This window comes from Rousettus aegyptiacus, unplaced genomic scaffold (genome assembly GCF_014176215.1).
Source record: "Rousettus aegyptiacus isolate mRouAeg1 unplaced genomic scaffold, mRouAeg1.p scaffold_m13_p_9, whole genome shotgun sequence".
Lineage (NCBI taxonomy): Eukaryota > Metazoa > Chordata > Mammalia > Chiroptera > Pteropodidae > Rousettus > Rousettus aegyptiacus.
Window position 1 is genome coordinate 27,114,663 of NW_023416312.1, and position 18,342 is coordinate 27,133,004.

General features: G+C 38.3%; 2 protein-coding genes across 2 annotated transcripts in view; one reads left to right on the forward strand and one right to left on the reverse strand.

Moving 5' to 3' along the window:
- Nucleotides 1-18,342, reverse strand: part of LOC107498765 (amine oxidase [flavin-containing] A) — a 62,535-nt gene that overhangs the window by 13,250 nt on the left and 30,943 nt on the right. The window contains exons 4-9 of the mRNA XM_036226586.1: nucleotides 9,448-9,552; nucleotides 8,586-8,677; nucleotides 6,189-6,330; nucleotides 3,515-3,664; nucleotides 3,078-3,237; nucleotides 2,122-2,218 (exon numbers count right to left, since the gene is read on the reverse strand). Of these exons, the coding sequence (XP_036082479.1) occupies nucleotides 2,122-2,218; nucleotides 3,078-3,237; nucleotides 3,515-3,664; nucleotides 6,189-6,330; nucleotides 8,586-8,677; nucleotides 9,448-9,552 (746 nt within the window). The remainder of the gene's footprint in view (nucleotides 1-2,121; nucleotides 2,219-3,077; nucleotides 3,238-3,514; nucleotides 3,665-6,188; nucleotides 6,331-8,585; nucleotides 8,678-9,447; nucleotides 9,553-18,342) is intronic.
- LOC107498767 (ly-6/neurotoxin-like protein 1) lies at nucleotides 12,663-13,245 on the forward strand. The gene has a single exon (XM_036226587.1). The coding sequence runs from the start codon at nucleotides 12,708-12,710 to the stop codon at nucleotides 13,035-13,037; it is 330 nt and encodes a 109-aa protein (XP_036082480.1). The 5' UTR covers nucleotides 12,663-12,707; the 3' UTR covers nucleotides 13,038-13,245.

The following is an 18,342-nucleotide window of genomic DNA, read 5'->3' on the forward strand; positions in this document are numbered from 1 at the left end:
ATGAGATACAGTCATAATTTTGCTTGATTTGGCACCTTATGTTATGGCTTGTTGGTAATGATTTTAGTCAAATTTTAGGTTTATGAAAAAAATCAATAATGGAAATTGCCAATATCTAATGAAAGATTAAAATGATTTATCTGAACACCTTTTTAGATATTGGGTGCTTTTTACAGTTCTTTTCTAAAGGGCAGTTAATGTTTGCTATTTCTTTTGAATCTCAAGTCAAGAATGAAATAACCTCTTTGATCTAATCCTAACTACGGACTACTATCCTTTAAGTTTATTCAGTGTTTTATTGAGGAAATTAAACATGCTAGTATTGAGTTCACAGTTCTAAGGTACAAGTTCCTTTCTGGTTTCCAAAAGGGGCTAGTTACCACAAACACAGCACTGGACAATTAACACCCTTATCTTAAAGGCTTTCCTTGCCCAGAGCAAAGAGCAGGGTGGAGGCAATATAGTTTCAAGGCAAGAACAGAGTGGAAGCAATTGTCCAGATTAAGCAGATGAGGATATCACTTTTTTAAAGCTGTTAATTAATTTATTTTTATTACATTTATTGGGGTGACCTTAGTTAATAAAATTTTATACATTTCAAGAGTATAATTCTATAATACATTACCTGTATATTGCATTGTGTGTTCACCAAAGTCAAATCTCCTCCATCACCACATATTCGACCCCATTTACCCTTTTCTATTCCCCCTTTCCCTTAAGAACTACATGATTTCACTCATATGTGGGATATAAAACTGAAAGCAAAAAATGGACAGAATATCACTTTTTAGAAACTGCTTAAATAACCCCATACACATCTGGAAGGCTTTTGCCACACATGTCCTTGTTTAAAAAGCTGAAGAAAGGCCAGAAGGGCAGATGCCACAACATCTAACTCCCAGGGCAAGGAGAATATCAATGTTCTTCTACCCACAGTTGAACTGGTCTTGACTGAGCCACCTAAAAACTACCACTACCTCCTACTTTCCTTTGGCATATAGAAAGTGATGGCAAACTGCACAAACCATTTGTATCCTTTCCTGCCCAAAGGGGTTACAGATGAAGAGGGGTACTGTTCCTGTGGTCATTGTGCTATGAGCGCTTGCCTTTCCCAGGGAGGCTGGTGCTGTTTATTATTATTTTTTTACTGCCAGGGAAGTGGTTATAAAATGTTTTGTTCACAGTCTGGCAGCACAGCCTGTTTTCTAAGTCCCTTGGATCATAGGTCTACTCCTTTTGATTTCGTAATTTCCCTTCAATGATGCAATGTTCATGAGCTCAACTCTCTCGGGGGTTAAGGGGAAAATGATTGGTTTCTAAAAGTCACTTGATTGCTATAGAAGCTGTGCTTTTTTTGTTGCCATGTAGTAGAATAAATAGCCCTTTTGTTTGTATAGCTTTGAAGAGGGCTAAAAGGCATGGCAACTGGGTAGCTGCAGCACTCCTTAGCAATTCCTTTGTTAGAGTCCTGCTTTCTTCTCTGGATTGCTAGTCCCCAAGGGCAGAGCAGCTGTGTACAGAATTGTGAGAAGAGGGGATGTGCTCTCCTTTTCCAGACACAGAACCTCACCCTGGACCATCACTGGTGAAGGACAGATATGAAGTGACCTACTGGAAAAAGTGCCATCCATTTGAGGCCTGGCTCTGCTTCAAACTGCACTATCTAATTGGTCATCCATCTTATATCCCAGGGTAACAGTTAACATATTAACATTTGCTATGTAGTGATGTTTGGAATGGATAAAAGGATAAAGCCCAGAAACCCTAACTTTAGAAGATTTTACAAGATAAAATAGTTCTCATTCCACAATTGTTGTGGACATTCTGCCTCTAGGCAGGGTTGTCTACCACACCATCTGTCTCACTTCCTCTTTTGCTGTCCTCAATATTTAAGCTTTATTGGAGAAAGAAATATATGGGCACGAGGTGTCAATTTTAATGAAGCTTCCTAGTGCTCTTGTCCCCTATACAAAACATTAATATTTTAATACATGGAAATATATATTTCTGTAGGGTTATTTATCATTACTTGAGCTTGATTCCAAAACAATATGCTTTGTCAGCATCCACAATAATATACCAACACAATTTGGAAAATGAAGACACCCAGCTCTAACGTACCCCATGATAGCGGGCAGCGATCCATCTGGCTTGGTGTCATCGAGGGTTATTGAAATTGGAGCCTCCTCATCTTCGATGATCATACATCCACAGTAATCTTAACCAAGAGAAAATCAATAATAAATTGAGACTGATCTCATCAGAGATTTAGGGGGAAAATTATGCATATATAAAAAAACTATTTTGCTAAGAGAAAGGCAAAGCTTAAACTATTGGTCTTTGCCCCAACCCTAGAAGCTATTTCCTATCAAATACACACGCTGACTATACAAGATGTCTGTTCACCCAGACACATGGAAAGTGATCCATATAAATGACCTTTACATAAAGGTCATGTATGACCAATGGATGGCTAAATTGTAAGATGGCCCTGGAGTCCTGGAATATATACGAAGGAAACTCATCTATGAACCGCTGGAAGAAAGGGCAAGAAGGAATCCTTTGTGTATGAGCAGAAGGCTTATCAACAGTAGCCACCATATCTGCCTAGACCATGCCTCATTTAATCCTCGCAGTACCCTGAGAGTAGGTCTCATTGTTACCATTTTACACAAAGAGACTGATGCTGAGAGAGGTGAAGTGTCACGCCAAGGCCACACAGCTCATAAGCAAGTGAGGCACAGGATTGTGTGACTTTAAAATAGCACTTTTTCCATGGTGTCACTTTGTCTTATTCTGCTCATGAAGAATAAGTGGCAGAACATATGCAAGGAGTCAAGATAATGGTAAGCCTAAAACTGATGGGATCTCTTTCTTACCTTTCACTGCCAGCAAGTATTCTTGGGGTCATTTTGTGTTGAAGGGACTATGAGGAGGGGCTACTGAGATTTCTGATCCTTTCTATACCAATTTGAAAGTATTTATCTTTTTTTCCGTCCACTGTCTAGTATAACGTTTCTTTAAAAAGTGTGGTTCCTTCACTTAATACAATTTAAACATGAATAAATGCGATTTACCCTTCTTCCTCCAAAAGGCCTCCTTGTAATACATCATGCACTTAATGATAGCTCCCATTGGAACACGCTGGATTAACTGGTTTCTCTCAGTCGGTAGCTCTGGTCTAAAGTGGATCTTGGCCGTCAAAGTTGGAGGGATGGCACTAATTACATATCTGCACTAAAACACATGAACATAAAATGCAACCTCAAACATGGGTCACAGTGTTTGCAGAGGGCATGAAACATCATATTTATCATTTTGAATGACACTGAGCAGTAACACCATACAGAATGAGGCAACAAACAAGGCATGTCAACCAAGGCTGGTAATTTAGAAGACCGAGTTGGAAACATGCCGGCATTAATTATGTCACTGCTTGGATTACATTTGGTTAGAAGCTACAGAAGACACAAGGCCTATTTAATATATGTTCTTTTTGACTAAACTGAATTACCTTATATATTTCATGATTCAGTGTCTCTATGATGATGTTTTCACCTGACTGGTCAACACATGTGACAGGATGCTTCAGCTTCACTTTGTCCCCGAGGAGGTTCATTATCCGTTCACTCACTTGACCAGATCCACCTACAAACTTCCGTTCCTACAGAAGTCAGGCAGGAAAAGAAATATTATAAAAGTCCAAAGAAGAAATATCATATTGCCACTGATTGGAAAAACTTCAAAAAAGTCACAGGCCAAACCTCTACCCTCTGCATACTTAACTATTGGAAGAACTCATTAGGACAGAAGCAGTCTACCAAGAGACCTTGATCATCATGCTCTGCAGTTTCTGGTAATGATAAGCTGTTACTAGTTTATAAAGTCACAGAATCAGAAGAAATGTTCCCTTATAACAGTAGTCCCTTGACTGAATGCAAATATCAACAAGTCTGTGGGCTTCAAATTCCCAAGAGTGCAGTGCATGGAGGAAGCCCTGAGAAACGAAGAGTGATGTACTTCCCCAGAAGATGTGCTTCCTTTTTTTAAGTTATTTTTTTCCTAGTTTTATTGAAACAAGGATGAACATTCTATCTCCCCTAGGTTTATAAAAACCCCAAGCCAAGGGTTTTCTAAGCAGATTAAAATGTTCTCCAAGAGAACAGGCTCAGGGTGCACTTAGAAATCATCTGATCATCACCAAATGATGTTCTAAGAATCTAAATATCAGATATTTAATTAATTTCTGAAAAAATATCTAAAAGTTTCAACACAAGGGCAAAAGTGTAAAAGCTAAGCACCTGTCTATTCCTCTAGACATTGTTAAATAATTCCCTTGAGCAGCCCTATAAGACCATGAGTCCCACTGTGATCTGCTGTATTCACCATGGAAATAGTTCCAGTTTAAGAAGTTAAGTTCTTAATGCAACGTCTTCTATAAGAACCAGGGAAATATATTTAGTCTGTTATAGAAGATTATAATGATCTCTGAATGGTTAGAAATACACATAGGCACTGAGGCACAGCCCAATATTTGACAATTAGGTACTTCAATCACGCTCTGCCAGAAAAGCCTGCATGAGCAGCCATGCAGTCATTTTTATGCTTTTATAACTGATTTTCGTTCTAATGATACCACCAAAATTCTTTTTAAAAATGTTTTCATAGTATTTCAGACCTACATTCATGGTCTGTCACTCCTCAAGAAACTGGGACTATTTAATTTATAATTTGACCCCCGTTTTCCAAGACTTACTTTGAATTTTAGTGTAGTGGAGAGACCATGGGCTATTTCCATCTTATTCACTGTCTACCTCCCCATGTCTAGTATTGGTTGAATTAAATTATTAAAGGATAAATCTAAGTTCTTTATAAAGATAGTGTGGTAATTGTTTGAAATTTATAATCTGAACTGTTCTTTCCAAACGGTCATGTAGGTTTTGGCTAGAAGTATCTTCTTGGCTCCTTTGAATGAGGGATATAAATACAAAATATGAGGCAATATACTTCAGAAAGTAAAATACAAGTAAAAAGGAGCAATGTGTCACTTCCGCCTATAAAAAAAAGATGAAAATTACAATTGTCCTACATTTGCTAAAGCTAAGGGTCAAATGGGCAATAACTCTCAGGGCCACAAAGACATCTTGGGGAGTTCTGGAGATTTACCAGTGGTATGGAACTAGGCAAATACTAGTTCACAGCAAAAAAAAATTAGAATCCAAAATGTAGAATTTACTATTGAAAGAGTGGCCATAAATCACTGTGAATAGGAAGAACAGTCACTTCCATTCTATAACAGTTAACAAAATAATTGAGACATAGAATGGGACAAATAAGCCTTATATCTGGAACAGAGATGACTAACTACAGTAATTTTACAAGTACAGTAATCATCCCCTTATCTGATGGGGATATGTTCCAAGACCCCCAGTGGGTGCCTAAAACTGAGGACAGTACTGAACCATATGTTTACCATTTTTCTGACATGTACATACACTTTACAGCATTTATTTGGCATATCTGAATTGCCAGCATCATTACTCTTCCACTTTGGAGCCATTACGAAGTAAAATAAGGGTTACTTGAACCCAAGCACTGTGATACTGTGACAGTCAATCTGATAACTGAGATAGCTACTAAGTGACTAATGGATAGGGAACATCTAGCGTGGATACACTGGGCAAAAGGATGATTCATGTCCCAGGTGGGAAAGAGTAGGAGGGCATGAGATTTCATCTCACTTCTCAGAATGGTGCACAATTTAAACTCATGAATTAGCTATTTCTGGAGTTTTCCACTTAATATTTTTGAATGAAATTGACCACAAGTAATTAAAACAGCTGAAAGAGAACCCATGAATAAAGAGTGGGGGCAACTGTAGTAAAAATTGTTGGAAATTAGTTATTTCAGTAATTTAGTTCCTCCTACATAATTTTACCTACCTCCAAAAGGAAAGAACTGAATTTCTGAAATCTAATTAATTCAAAATGAAACATTCTTTAGCTGTGAACTTATTTTTACAAATGAGAAAAGGAAATGAGAAATTTTGTTTTTGGAAATGTTTTTTGAGATTATTTTAAGCTGGTAACCATTCACGTTTCGAAATATGAAAGCAGTTATTAAGATGCTGATCTGGGTGAGAGCAAAAATCACAAATTTAATTATATCTGAGAATGTACACTCCATACCTGGCCCCCATTGGTAATCGAGAATATCCGAGTGGTGCCACCACACTGCTTCACATACCACAAGAACCATAAGGCAGACACCTCGTGGGGCTCAGAGGTCACATTGATGTTCACAAAGAGAGATGCAAACTGCTTAGCAGTGCTGGTCACAGAACAAGAGCAGATGCCAGAGATAAATACATACATGCTTCACAGGACATCATGTTTTTAAAACACAATTTAGTATGGTTAGAAAACATTTTTATGGCTTTTGAAAAAAACTCATGGACTCAATTTCTGAAGGAATGTATATTTTAACTCTTGGGGAAAATAATCTTTTTCCTTGCTTTTAGGAAATGATAAGTTAACTGCAAATATGCTAATCCCAGTATAGTCCAAAAGGTCAATATGCTTTTTAGGGATAGTTAAGAATATTTGTTCCCATTTACTTGAATAACCATTCTCTACTCTCCACCTCCACTGTCCTCACTCTGGTCCAGGCTACCACTGCCCATCACTTAGGTTACAACAATGGTGGCTCTTCATGGTCATCCCTATCTAGTAATCTTATAGCTCCTTCTTGATGCTTCTCTACATTATAGCCAATGAAGTCTTTTAAGAGCCCCAAACTCAAAACAAAACAAAACAAAACAAAAAATAAAAAGCCACTCTGCTTAAAACACTTCAATGGTCTTCATGGCAAAAGGATCTTTATAAAAGCTGTTTCCTGTTCCCTTTACCTGGAAAATAACTTCTCGAAACACCCACCCTTCATAACTCCCATCATTCACTGTGGCTCATTCCTGGAATATACCACCCCTCATACCATTCATCCTTCAGGTCTGCACCAATACACTGTATATAATTTTTGGAAAATACCATCCATCCTCCACTTTTCTTGTCTACATACCAACTGGCTCATTACTAGAAGATAACATTCTCCCACACCATCCATTGGTCCTGTCTTGCCTTATCCTCTGTGGCTCATTGCTGCAAATACCATCTAAACACATATTCCATCTCTCACTTCTCTCCTTAACTACTGTGGCTTATTCCTTACAGTCACTGTAGCACATTCATGGATCATACCATCACCTCATATAAACCTTATTTTTGTACCATCCCCCACATCCACTGTGGCCCATTTCTGGAAGATACCATCCCCTATACCAACCACTATCGCCTTCCTCTTTCCCCATACACTATGGATTAATTCTGGAGGATACCAATACGATCCCTGACACCATCCAGGCTTCCTGCCCACTCCCCATCCATTGTGACTACTTCCTGGAAGATACCATCGCCCTACATCATCCATCATTCCTGTCTTCACCCATTCACTGTGGCTCATTCTTGGAAGATTCTATTCCCCTATGCCATCCACCCTTCATGTCTTTCTCTATTGAGCGGGAATACACCATCTCACCATATCATCTATCTTTCCTGTTTCGTTTATATACACTAAGATTCATTCCTAGAAGATACCATCCCTTCACACTATAAACTCTTCCTGTCTCCTCCGACAACTGGCTCATCCATGGAAGATTCCATCCACACACACCATCCATCTTTCATGTCTCCCACCATCCACTGCGGTTCATTCCGAGAACATACTGTTTTTTTTTTTTTTACCCCATCCATATTTCCTGTGTCCTTACCCACTATGGGGCATTCCTAGAAAATACCACACCTTTATACCTTCCAACCTTCTTTGCCTCCTCCCAACCTCGGTGGCTTATTTTTAGTTGACCAAAATTTTGACTTTTTCGTTTATGTTTAAAGATTGATTCATCAAAGAATATCTCCTTTACTTAGTTCAGGTTCACTGTTACTTAATTTTGTTTATAATGCTACTCTCCTACTAAAAGAATATAAATTCCATGAGGGAAGGGGCCTGTTTAACAAATTCTCCATGATTCCTCAGTGTTTGGTACAGTGCCTTCACATGCCAGCCCCAAAATGATGACTGAATGATTGGTTAGTAACTCAGCTACTAACACATATTCTCACTGAAAACATTATATACTTTATATTTTTGTTAAGATAGACTAGTGTACTTCTAGTTTCATATTTTATATCTATTTGGAATTACTTTAGTATCTTTCCAAATTGCTTCTGTAGCTGACCTCTATGTAATCTGAAAACACAATTACTTGTTTTATTGCAAATCATACAATCCTTTCATTAAAAAAGTTCTTCTCTATTCACCTACTTTTCTTTTTATGTTTCAAATTCATTTTATGTTCAAACTTGCTCTGAAATCTCTAAAGTACCTTCAAAGTTATTACTGACTGAAAGATCATTAGGTTTCCTCTTAACATTTTTCTATAATTTATAAAGAAAAATGTTACAGTTTAAAATAGTACACAAAGGATAAAAAGGGAATATAAACAGTATATTTTAAATAGTCAAGATTACTTTGTCCAGCAGATTTTGTCGATGAGATCTTTCATTGTCATCCGGTCCCATTCTTCAGCATGAGGGGCATCCCATGGTGCATCAGCTGGAATCTGCAGAGAAAGAATGGCCCATATCCAGATGTGATGGTTACTGTCCACTGCCCTGCCAAGATGCCCTAAGAAGAACCTCCAAAAACAGGTCTCTCTGTCTATGTTGGAATGTGTGATTGGCAATGTATAGATAGTGAAGAGGTTGGGATGAATAGCTCTTTGGATTCTATGTCTTAATGCTGTAATAATAACAATGATAATAATAGCAACGATGTATAAATGTATGTATAAATATGTAATAAATTAATATGTAGTATTGGCATATAAATTAATAAATTTTGATGATGATAATCATTATTATTATTACTGAAATCTAACACACATTCTAAGTCCCCAATTTAGGTTTGAGAGCGTAATGTTACAGAGCCTCAGACTAAGTAAAAAAACTTTGGGGAAACAAATCTTTCTCTACTTTACTACTAAAGTGGTGTCACATATGAGTAAGACAGCTATAAGTAGGATGCCTGGCAAAAATACATCACTTAAATTCTCAGTGGCATAGACTGGAAAGCACATAGGCATTAGTATTGGAGAGATGTGAGTTTGAATACTAGTTTCTTTGCTGTGTAGTCTTGGGGAAATTATATAACTCCTTGGTACTCATTTTACTCATTTGTAAAGTGGAATTACTATCAACTTGGTAGAGTTGTTGGATGCCTTGAAAATGATATGCATCATTGTCCACAGCAATGTTCCCTGTATGGTGGAAGGATATTAAACAGTTGCTATTGTTATTTCAGAAACAGGTTATGTTCAAACACACATTTTACCTCCTTTCCCATGTTATCCATTGTCCGCCACAGATTGTTGTAATCCAGATATGCAATGGGGTTCCATACTGGAGGGAAGGCACCCCGAAATGGGTAAGTTCTCCCCTACAACACAAAAACAAAATATAATTTCTTAAATTTGGATGGGATTCTAAAATCCACAAACAACATCTAAAACCCCCAAACCAAACAAGAGAAGAGCCATTTTCAAAGTAACAGGATCCTCTACTGTGTTAAAAGCATCACCTTTTATGGAAAGTCAATGTATTTTACCTATTCAGGCTTCAAATTTCAATGAAATTGGCAAAATTTCCCTGCTGTCTGTTGCCTGTTTTTAATTTATAGAACATAATAGATTTTAACTTATTTTAACTTATATAGAACCAATGTCATCATAAAAATTAATTAATCAAAAAATAAATATATAAAGGTAGCTCATCCTAGTATCTAATACTGATGCCACAATACCCTCAAATCCTGACTTCCTATCTAATCTCTTTGAAGGATGTTCCTACTCAGATGAGAGTAGGACGATGACTTGGCCCACATAGAGGACAGAAATAACAAAGCAGAATACTTCAGACTGTGTTTTAAAGTTCACACAGGTTAAATACAGACTAGCTAGATGACACGCAATATCTAAAAAGTCAAGAATCAAAATATTTAAAAAGTGGAATAATTGGTATTTGCCATTTTTGATTGCCCAGTATTTGTTCCCCTTTCCTACTAGTACCCTGGTTCCTTCTTGAAAAACTACCTCTCCTTCTCTGGGGTTAGATGTGTTTTTACCACCTCCCATTACAGCAGGTGATGGGCCAGATTCTTTCTTCCTTCTCTGGCTCCTGGTGCAGCCAGACCATAAACCTGTGATCTGAACATGGCCAACCATATACTTAGAAGACTCTGACCCCCGAAATAGGTCACCCAAGGACAGAAGAAAGTTGAGTCTGGGTTCTCATTCTCTGTGACAGCATGCTGAGCAGATGCTTCCTGTTATAAAAAACATGAATGTGGTCCCCTAACTTGCCAGAGCTCCCCTGGTCTCTGACTACTCTCAATTGTGGTTCTCCAGGCTTCCATCCAAGGGTGAGGGGAGAGTGAATTCTTATGAAAAAGAGATCAGTTCTAGTTAGTTTCTAAGGCCTTATTTCCTAATTTAATTTATTTAAAAATAAAACATCTTGTAAATCTTCACAAAGTTGCAATATTGTCTACTAGTATAATTTTACATGAAATTTTGATTTTTTATCAAGTAAAAACATATTTGATATTCGTAGAAAGCTTACTGTATGTACTGCATGATGTTAAGAGCTGCGTTGGATTTTTAAAAATGGCTAAAGCAAAACTCCTAACCATCAAGGCAGAGACACAAGATATAACAGCATTTGCATTCATGTGTGCGCACTTGCAAGCACATGCACACGCACTCTGAGTAAAAATATATGGCAGCCATTATGTGACAAAGAAGTAATTTTTCCTTCCATAGTAGCAAATTCAAATAACCTTTGCAGATTATGTCCTCTGATTTCTTATGTGAAAATGCCATGTTGTAAAATTATAATACAACTTTTTGAGACACCAAATCCTTTATCATCATTATCACTACCATCAGCACAATCCCACCACTTATTAAGGTCTTTTTCCATGCCTGACATTGGCCTAAGCTCTTCATATGCGTTATCTAATGTACTGCTTACCCCAACCCTGGGAGGCACGCACTATTAATATTTCCTTTTTATAAATTAGGAAACTAAATCCCAGGGATATTAGTTAGACAATAGTAGAACAGAAATTTCCTGCTCCTAAAACCTCTGCTCATAAACATTAGGTTTTCTGGTCTCCCATATGGTTGATGGAAAGTTGAGATAGGCTTGTTCTAAAGACATCTTAAACTTTTCAACTAAAAGAGAACTTTTTAATATAAAACTTCTGCTCACATCTTTTATGTTTCTAAGGAGTAAAATGGATACTAAAATGCTCTGTGGTATAAGACCACTGCTGAGTAAACAGAGTCAACTTTGGAAAATGCTGAAACACATTCTGAGAGAAATAGGCAGAGCCATTTTACCCAGAACACAAAAAATAACTATGGAAAGGGGAGAGACTAAGGTTAAGTAACAGCTCACAGGCAGCCTTCAGACCGGCTGATTCTTGTTATAATTCTTTCTTTAACTGAGATTGGGAGAAATCTATATTTTCCTTTATAAGATGTGTTTATACTCAAGTAGTAGTCTCATACAAAACTGATCTTTGCTTTAAAAAATATTTAAAAAAATTAAATATGCTCAATTGTCTGGGGGCATTAATAAAAAAGTATTATAAACATAATTCAACACAATATGTTCCACATTCCTAATGATGTTCTTCTCAGGACAATGCCAACCACAGTATGATTTCACAGAAAGTCCTAAAGACCCCACGATCAAGCCTTGATAAATGGAGGTAGCAGAGAAGTGAAGAGTTCAGCGAGAGAGGAGAGTCTAGCCTGGCAACCTTTTTAGGAATTAGAGTCATGGGATATTCTAAAAAGATCATAAAGGCCTACCAATATCTTTTTTTATCCCATTGACAGATGCAACAAGTTGATAAAGTGATTTCATTAATAAGTTTCACTCGTAGCATTTTCTGGCTTCTCTGCTCTTATTCTACAGAAAACCTAAATCTGTTCAAGAAATGCATATAAATAGGAATAGGCACCGACATACCACCTTTTCTTCTCTCACAAGCCCCTGGAAGGCTTATTTCCTCCATGGCCTGCTTCCAAACTAGAAAACTTGAGACTGCTTTTTGTGTGTGTGAATCCTCAAGAAACTGCACTGGAAAGGCCTAGAGATGTCTCTTGGCTGTTCCTGCTAACCAATCTTTCTCAGTCTCTTAAATGTAATCCAGTAGTTTTCTCACAAAGGTATCAGCAGTGTTTCAATCATAAACCACATCAACAGAAATGTATTTGCCACCTAAGAGAGTGAGGTAGGAACTCTAAGAATACTTCCAAATGCTACTGCTCTTTAAAAATCAAAACAGGCCTCTCTGCAGCAGAGGCAGCAGGACAGCCAGGATGGTGCAGTCCCGGCTCTGCGCAAGGAGAGACGCACTGTCAGACCAAGAGAGGGGCCTGAGAGCTGCCGCAGGGTTGCAGTACCACCAGTAGATCAGGAGCTCTGGAGAACAGTGCGCTGCCATAGTTCTCAGCCTGAGTCAAATCAAGGACCAGTTGCTGTTCACCTTCCCACTCCCACTCTGCCCTCTCGCCTCCAGCCATGGTGCTCCTGCTTGCCTTGTTTCTGGTGGCCCTGCCTCTGGTCATGGCTCTGGACTTCCATATGTGCACCTACAACAGGGAGAACTGCTTCAACCCTATGCGCTGCCCAGCCATGGTCACCTACAGCATGACCACACGTACTTACTATACCCCAACCAAGATGAAGGTGAGCAAGTCCTGCGTGCCCAGCTGCTCTGAGATCATGTATGATGGCTACTCCAAGCACGAATCCACAACCTCCTGCTGTCAGTACTACCTCTGTAACAATGCCGGCCTCGCCCCTCTGATGACCCTAGACCTGGCTCCCAAACTTCTGGCCATACTCTAGGGTCTGCTCTGAAGCCTTTCCCCCCAAGACCCACTCAAGGACAAAGCTCTGAGAGGCACAACCCCACCCTCTCACCCTACACACCCTGCCCCACTTTGGCTTCCTGAAACCCCTCTGCCACACCCAGGACTATCTGTCAGAGGACTCTTGGTCTCCCCACCCACTGTGGTCTGGCTCATGGCCATGACCTCTCCATTTCAAATGGCTGCTTCGGCACGAGGCCTCCCAAAGGTGACTAGCCTTGGTGTAGGAGCTGTCTCCTCTGTCCCAAAATAGACACCTAGCAGTGTGCTGTTAATGGGATTATCCAGCCAAGGAATCCTGATGTGCAGGAAGATGTGTCCCACATCCCTGGCATCCCTGGGGGCAGCTGTGGCCTGAGGGCCAAGTGAGGAAGAAGGCCTTTGTTTCCAGCTGTCCTAGGGAAGAGCACAAGGCAGCCTTGGTATTAGACAGGACAAAAGTACCAAGGTCTGGGTTGTTTTTACAAAATATTATTCTTGCGAAATGCCAAAATGTAGCAGTGTTTTACAGATGCAGCTGTAACTGGATGAGCTTGAACAGTAACCAGACAAGTTTAGCCAACTGCAATGAAGAAGTTAACACATAGTTAAATTGTGAGTATAAGCAATGGCTAAGCCTCCCTTCCCAGAGACAGCGTTAGATGTGAATCCCATCTCCTTTACTTGCTGAGTAAATAAAACTACCCAAGGACAAAAAAAAATCAAAGGAAAAAAAAACCTTGAGTAAAAGTCAAATTCATTTTGTACCTATACTCTGAAACCTTCCTACCCTTCCAAAGTGGCCTTTAATCTGTAAAGGATAATGTCTTTGACAAAGCAGAAATTGTTAGTGTCAAGTAGAACTCAATGTCCCTGGAATTGTGCCCAAAAGACTTAAGCCCCTTTGAGAAATCACATCCTCAGTCTACCAATGTTCATAATAATGAGAGACTATTGCCAGATGATAATAGTTTATGGCTCCCACATCATTCTTTATTGTTGGTTGTATAAGATAAGCCAAGTTTATAGTAAACAAGTAGCATTTACTGATTGGCATGCTAGAGCGTTTAATCTCTCTATTTTTATATTATAGTTAAATGAAAGGAAGTGAGTGTTATTAAAGAATATCATAGGCCACTGAGGAAAGCTAACAAATATTTTTCTTTAACCCTCTTGAAAATAAACAGACATGTTTTGGATTTGTTTAGGAACATGTCTGTACAACCCATATGAATTCCTTGGTACCCTTTTAGTCCCACTGTTTTGTGACAAGCCTATAAGAGAAATATTTTGGTGGTTTATTTTCTATAGTTCATAATAATGCTTTAAATGAAGAAATCATCTAAAAAGCAACCCATTGAGTAGGATGGCACTATTGTACTATGTTAGTTGTTAAAGAAATCATTTTTTTTCCTTTTCCAAAATGCAGGTACTCAAGCTCCCTTCAGACATACATAGTTCTACTCTACCTAGAAAAAGTCATCATAATCAACATGAAAAAAATCTATCCCACTGGAATGCCATTAACTCAGGAGAAAAGGCAGATAAAAAGAAGAGACAAAAATTTTACACTGAGGACAAGTGGCTGCTTTTCTTTAACAGCATTAAGATATAACTGACATGATCTATAATCCATCCATTAAAAGTGTACAGTTCAATGGTTTTTGGTATATTGAGTCATGCAACCATCACCACATCTAATTTTAGAACATTTTTTTTGTCACTCCAAGAAGAAATCCTTATCATTAATAGCTATTCTCCATTCTCCCCCACCCCATTTTGAAGAACTGCCAAACTATTTTTCAAAGCAGCTGTATCATCTTAAATTCCCACCAGCAATGTATTAGGGTTCCAATAATCCATATCCTTACCAACACTTGTTATTGTCTGTCTTTTTTATTCTATCCATCCTGGTAGATACAAAGTGGTATCTTATTGTAGTTTTGACTTGCGTTTCCCTAATAACTAAAATGATGGCTAAAATCAAATCAGGTTTGATGAATGGATATTGTTGAGCTCATCTTTGCTGCCATGACACTTTGCATGTGGGTCTATTGAGCAAATGGCAGTGGAGAGAGATGGTGTGGTGGCTTTGTAATGTTTCAACTTGTTCAGGCTGAACTGAATTTCCCAGAACTTTCTTTCCTATATATTTCTAGTAAGGATAGGTCACAAGAGAAATTCTTACATGAGATTTAGCATTCATTTTGAAGTATGCACATACTGTTGCTCAGCCTCATGGCCCAAGATAGTGGTCCATTGAACCTGGCCATTTTCTACACTGTATTAAACTGATTTATGTGCATGCTTACTTCCCTGAGTAGTCTCAACACACCTGAGAGAGAAGAAAGACTATGCCTTGCACATATTCTTATCACCTACATTGACTTGTAAGTAGTATGGTTCCAACAAATGCTCATTAAATGAAGAAATAAGAGGGGGAATGGAATTCTTCCTTTTATAGCCCATCTTGTACCACATTTGGCTCTCCCGGGCTCCAGAAAGGGTCTAGTCATTTTCCATGCAAATGACTCCCTCTTTTTTCAATGCAGACAAGACCCTCTAATGAATGCCAATTTCAGACTAATTTTAATATCAATCCCACATACATACCTTTTCTAAAATAATCATAATTAATATTACTATTGCATTTACTATAATTCATTATGTGTAAGGTGCTGAAGGGAAAAGAAAAAGATGGAAGACTCAGTCCCTTAGGCAACATAGTTCTCTAAAAACATTTCCTGCGTTAGCATTTCTCACTCTGATCTTTATGGATGCTGTATGAAAATGGGTTCCATGGTCATAAATCTTGAAAATCTTGGCTTATAGTTAAAGTTTTGTTATATATTGCCAGTCCTCATGAGATTCCCAGTTTACTAATGGACACCTTGGCTCTCAAAGAATATGGAGCACTTCCAAAATTTATCTAACCAATAAACCCTCTCTTTGGCAAAGAAGTTTTGGGATTAACATTGCTTAGAAAATATTCCCTTAGGTATTCTTTCTTTATATTCTGGCTGTCGCTGTCAGGGCCTAAGAGAACATGGGAAAACGTGGGCTAGAAAAAGGAGCAGCAATAACCAGCTTTATTTTCCAAATGCTACAAGTGGGAATATATTTTTATGTGGCCCTCTCCAGAGGATACATCATCCCACAATACTGAATCAAAAAAGAGAAATAAAATTAAATCACTTGCACATCTAACTGAAATTGCAAGTACTCTGTGCCAGGTCTCGGGCCTGGGCCTCTGCCCCTTGGAACTGGGCAGTACAGAAAGTATGTCACAATAGGTCAAGAGCGTCAAGGGAGAAGCAGAGCTTCTTGCCAAATAGGCTGTTGACTAAGTGTATTTACCTTATATGTCCCAGTTACTAGACAGATATAGCCAAGCTCTTCTACTGGATGGATTTACCTCAGCAATGGGTTGTGTGATTATGATGGTGAAGACATGATGAGGGCTTGCAGTGGGAGGAAGGGTGAACTAGGAGCCATGAGATTCTCAGCATCATCTTCCCAAAATTTGTATATCGGGAAAGCATTTTAAAAAAAACTCTACAAATTGTGAAAAGTCACAGATACACAGGACTTCTTTGGTGGATACCCAAATAATTATGTAGATTAGCAATTTCACCTGTCTGAGTCCCAGGACTACTTTTATCACTCACTTCTGGTCAGCAATTGTGAGCCAATAGTGATTTTTTCTCATTGTCTCTGAAGTCTGATGCCTTTTCAGAGACATTTATCTGCTGGATATGACAGTGGAAACTAGGCCACTGGGTACTTTCAATAAATACACACAATTAAATCTCAGCCGAGGTTCACTGTGTATCATTTGAGCCTGACAAATTACATGAGAGTGATAGGAACAATAGGAAATGGACTAATAATTCAGTAATTCTCTGAAAAGTCTGACATGAGAAAAGTTATTTAAATTAAAAAAATTCAGTTTCAAAGCTTTCAGGATGAAAGTGTTTGTTACATTTAACTATAATTAACACTCAAATTTTCTGTGATTCCACCTAAAATTTTCTTCTGGTTGCTTTAAACCCAAACACTAAGCAATAAACAAATATAAACAAACAAACAAACAAATAAATAATAAAATGCTATGGAAATTACTGAACTGCTCAAATACAAGGTATCTCTTTTCAGTTTCAAGTTCTGTGTTTGCTAAGGCTAGTTATCAACTAGGTTCTCACATCCGTCTGTCTGTCTCTCTCTCACTTCTGTAGGACCTAGAACCAAATAATTGCATTCTAACAATTTTTCCCATCTCTAAGGTAAGGATAACTGTCACTTACTAAAACTCTGAAGTTCACTAGGTTTTCAAAAGGTATTTGTGCATTGAGTTTGACACAGAGTGAAAACCTAGTGAAGTTCACTAGGTTTTCAAAAGGTATTTGTGCTTAGAGTCCACACGTAAGACAAAGGGCTATATAGTAGCATCAGTCCTGTTAAGTGGTAGGACAGGGCAATAACCAAAAAGATTTTCTGACTGGGTCAGTGTGTGCTCATGGGACAATGGAACTTCCTTTCTTCATAAAGTTACCAGAATGGACCAGGTATGGGAGTCATAGGAAATTAAAGGGTTTTTAAGGTTTTATCTGTTAGAAGGCTACTCTGAAAAAATTTGAAAATTCAGAACTTCTCTACGGCCATACCACCCTGAACGAGCCCGATCTCATCTGAAAATTTGGGATCAATAATTAAGAATTTTGGTTGGGGTGGTGGGTACATTCTTTAGGGCAGGGGTAGGGGTTTCAGATGGGAGAAATAGAAAGGAAGTAGAAAGCAAGGAGGTGGGAGGAAGGAGGAGATTTTAATTTCAAATTGGCAACTACATTCTAACCTGAAAGGTCAAAATCTCCAAGAGTTGGGTTACTATAGAGGCTAGATCAATTTCTCTTGATGAAGCTATTTATGTAATGTTTCATTCCATTCACGATGTTCCTTTTGCTATTAAGCAAAAGGTCGAGGCCCCATTTGAGGAGGCTATTGCAAAGTTTCAGAACCTTAGTCAGAGAAATCCTTGGTTGTCTGACCTAACCTCCTTTCTACACTGCCAGGGAAGGCCAGTTCAAGGCAGGAGGGTGACTCTAGACTACTTCTCACTGAATAGTTAGAAAATAATTTCTGTAGTAATCAACTCCTCATTAAAAATGAATAGAAGGGAGATGGAAAGAGTTCTGGAGAGGGATGGTGGTAGCACAACGATGTGAATGTACTTAATGTTGCTGAATTATACACTTAAATATGGTTAAAATGGAAAATTATATTATGTGTATTTTACCACAATTATT

What these genes read in the sequence shown, in the direction of transcription:
- LOC107498767 (XM_036226587.1), top strand. Translation starts at nt 12,708, where the DNA reads ATGGTGCTCCTGCTTGCCTTGTTTCTGGTGGCCCTGCCTCTGGTCATG.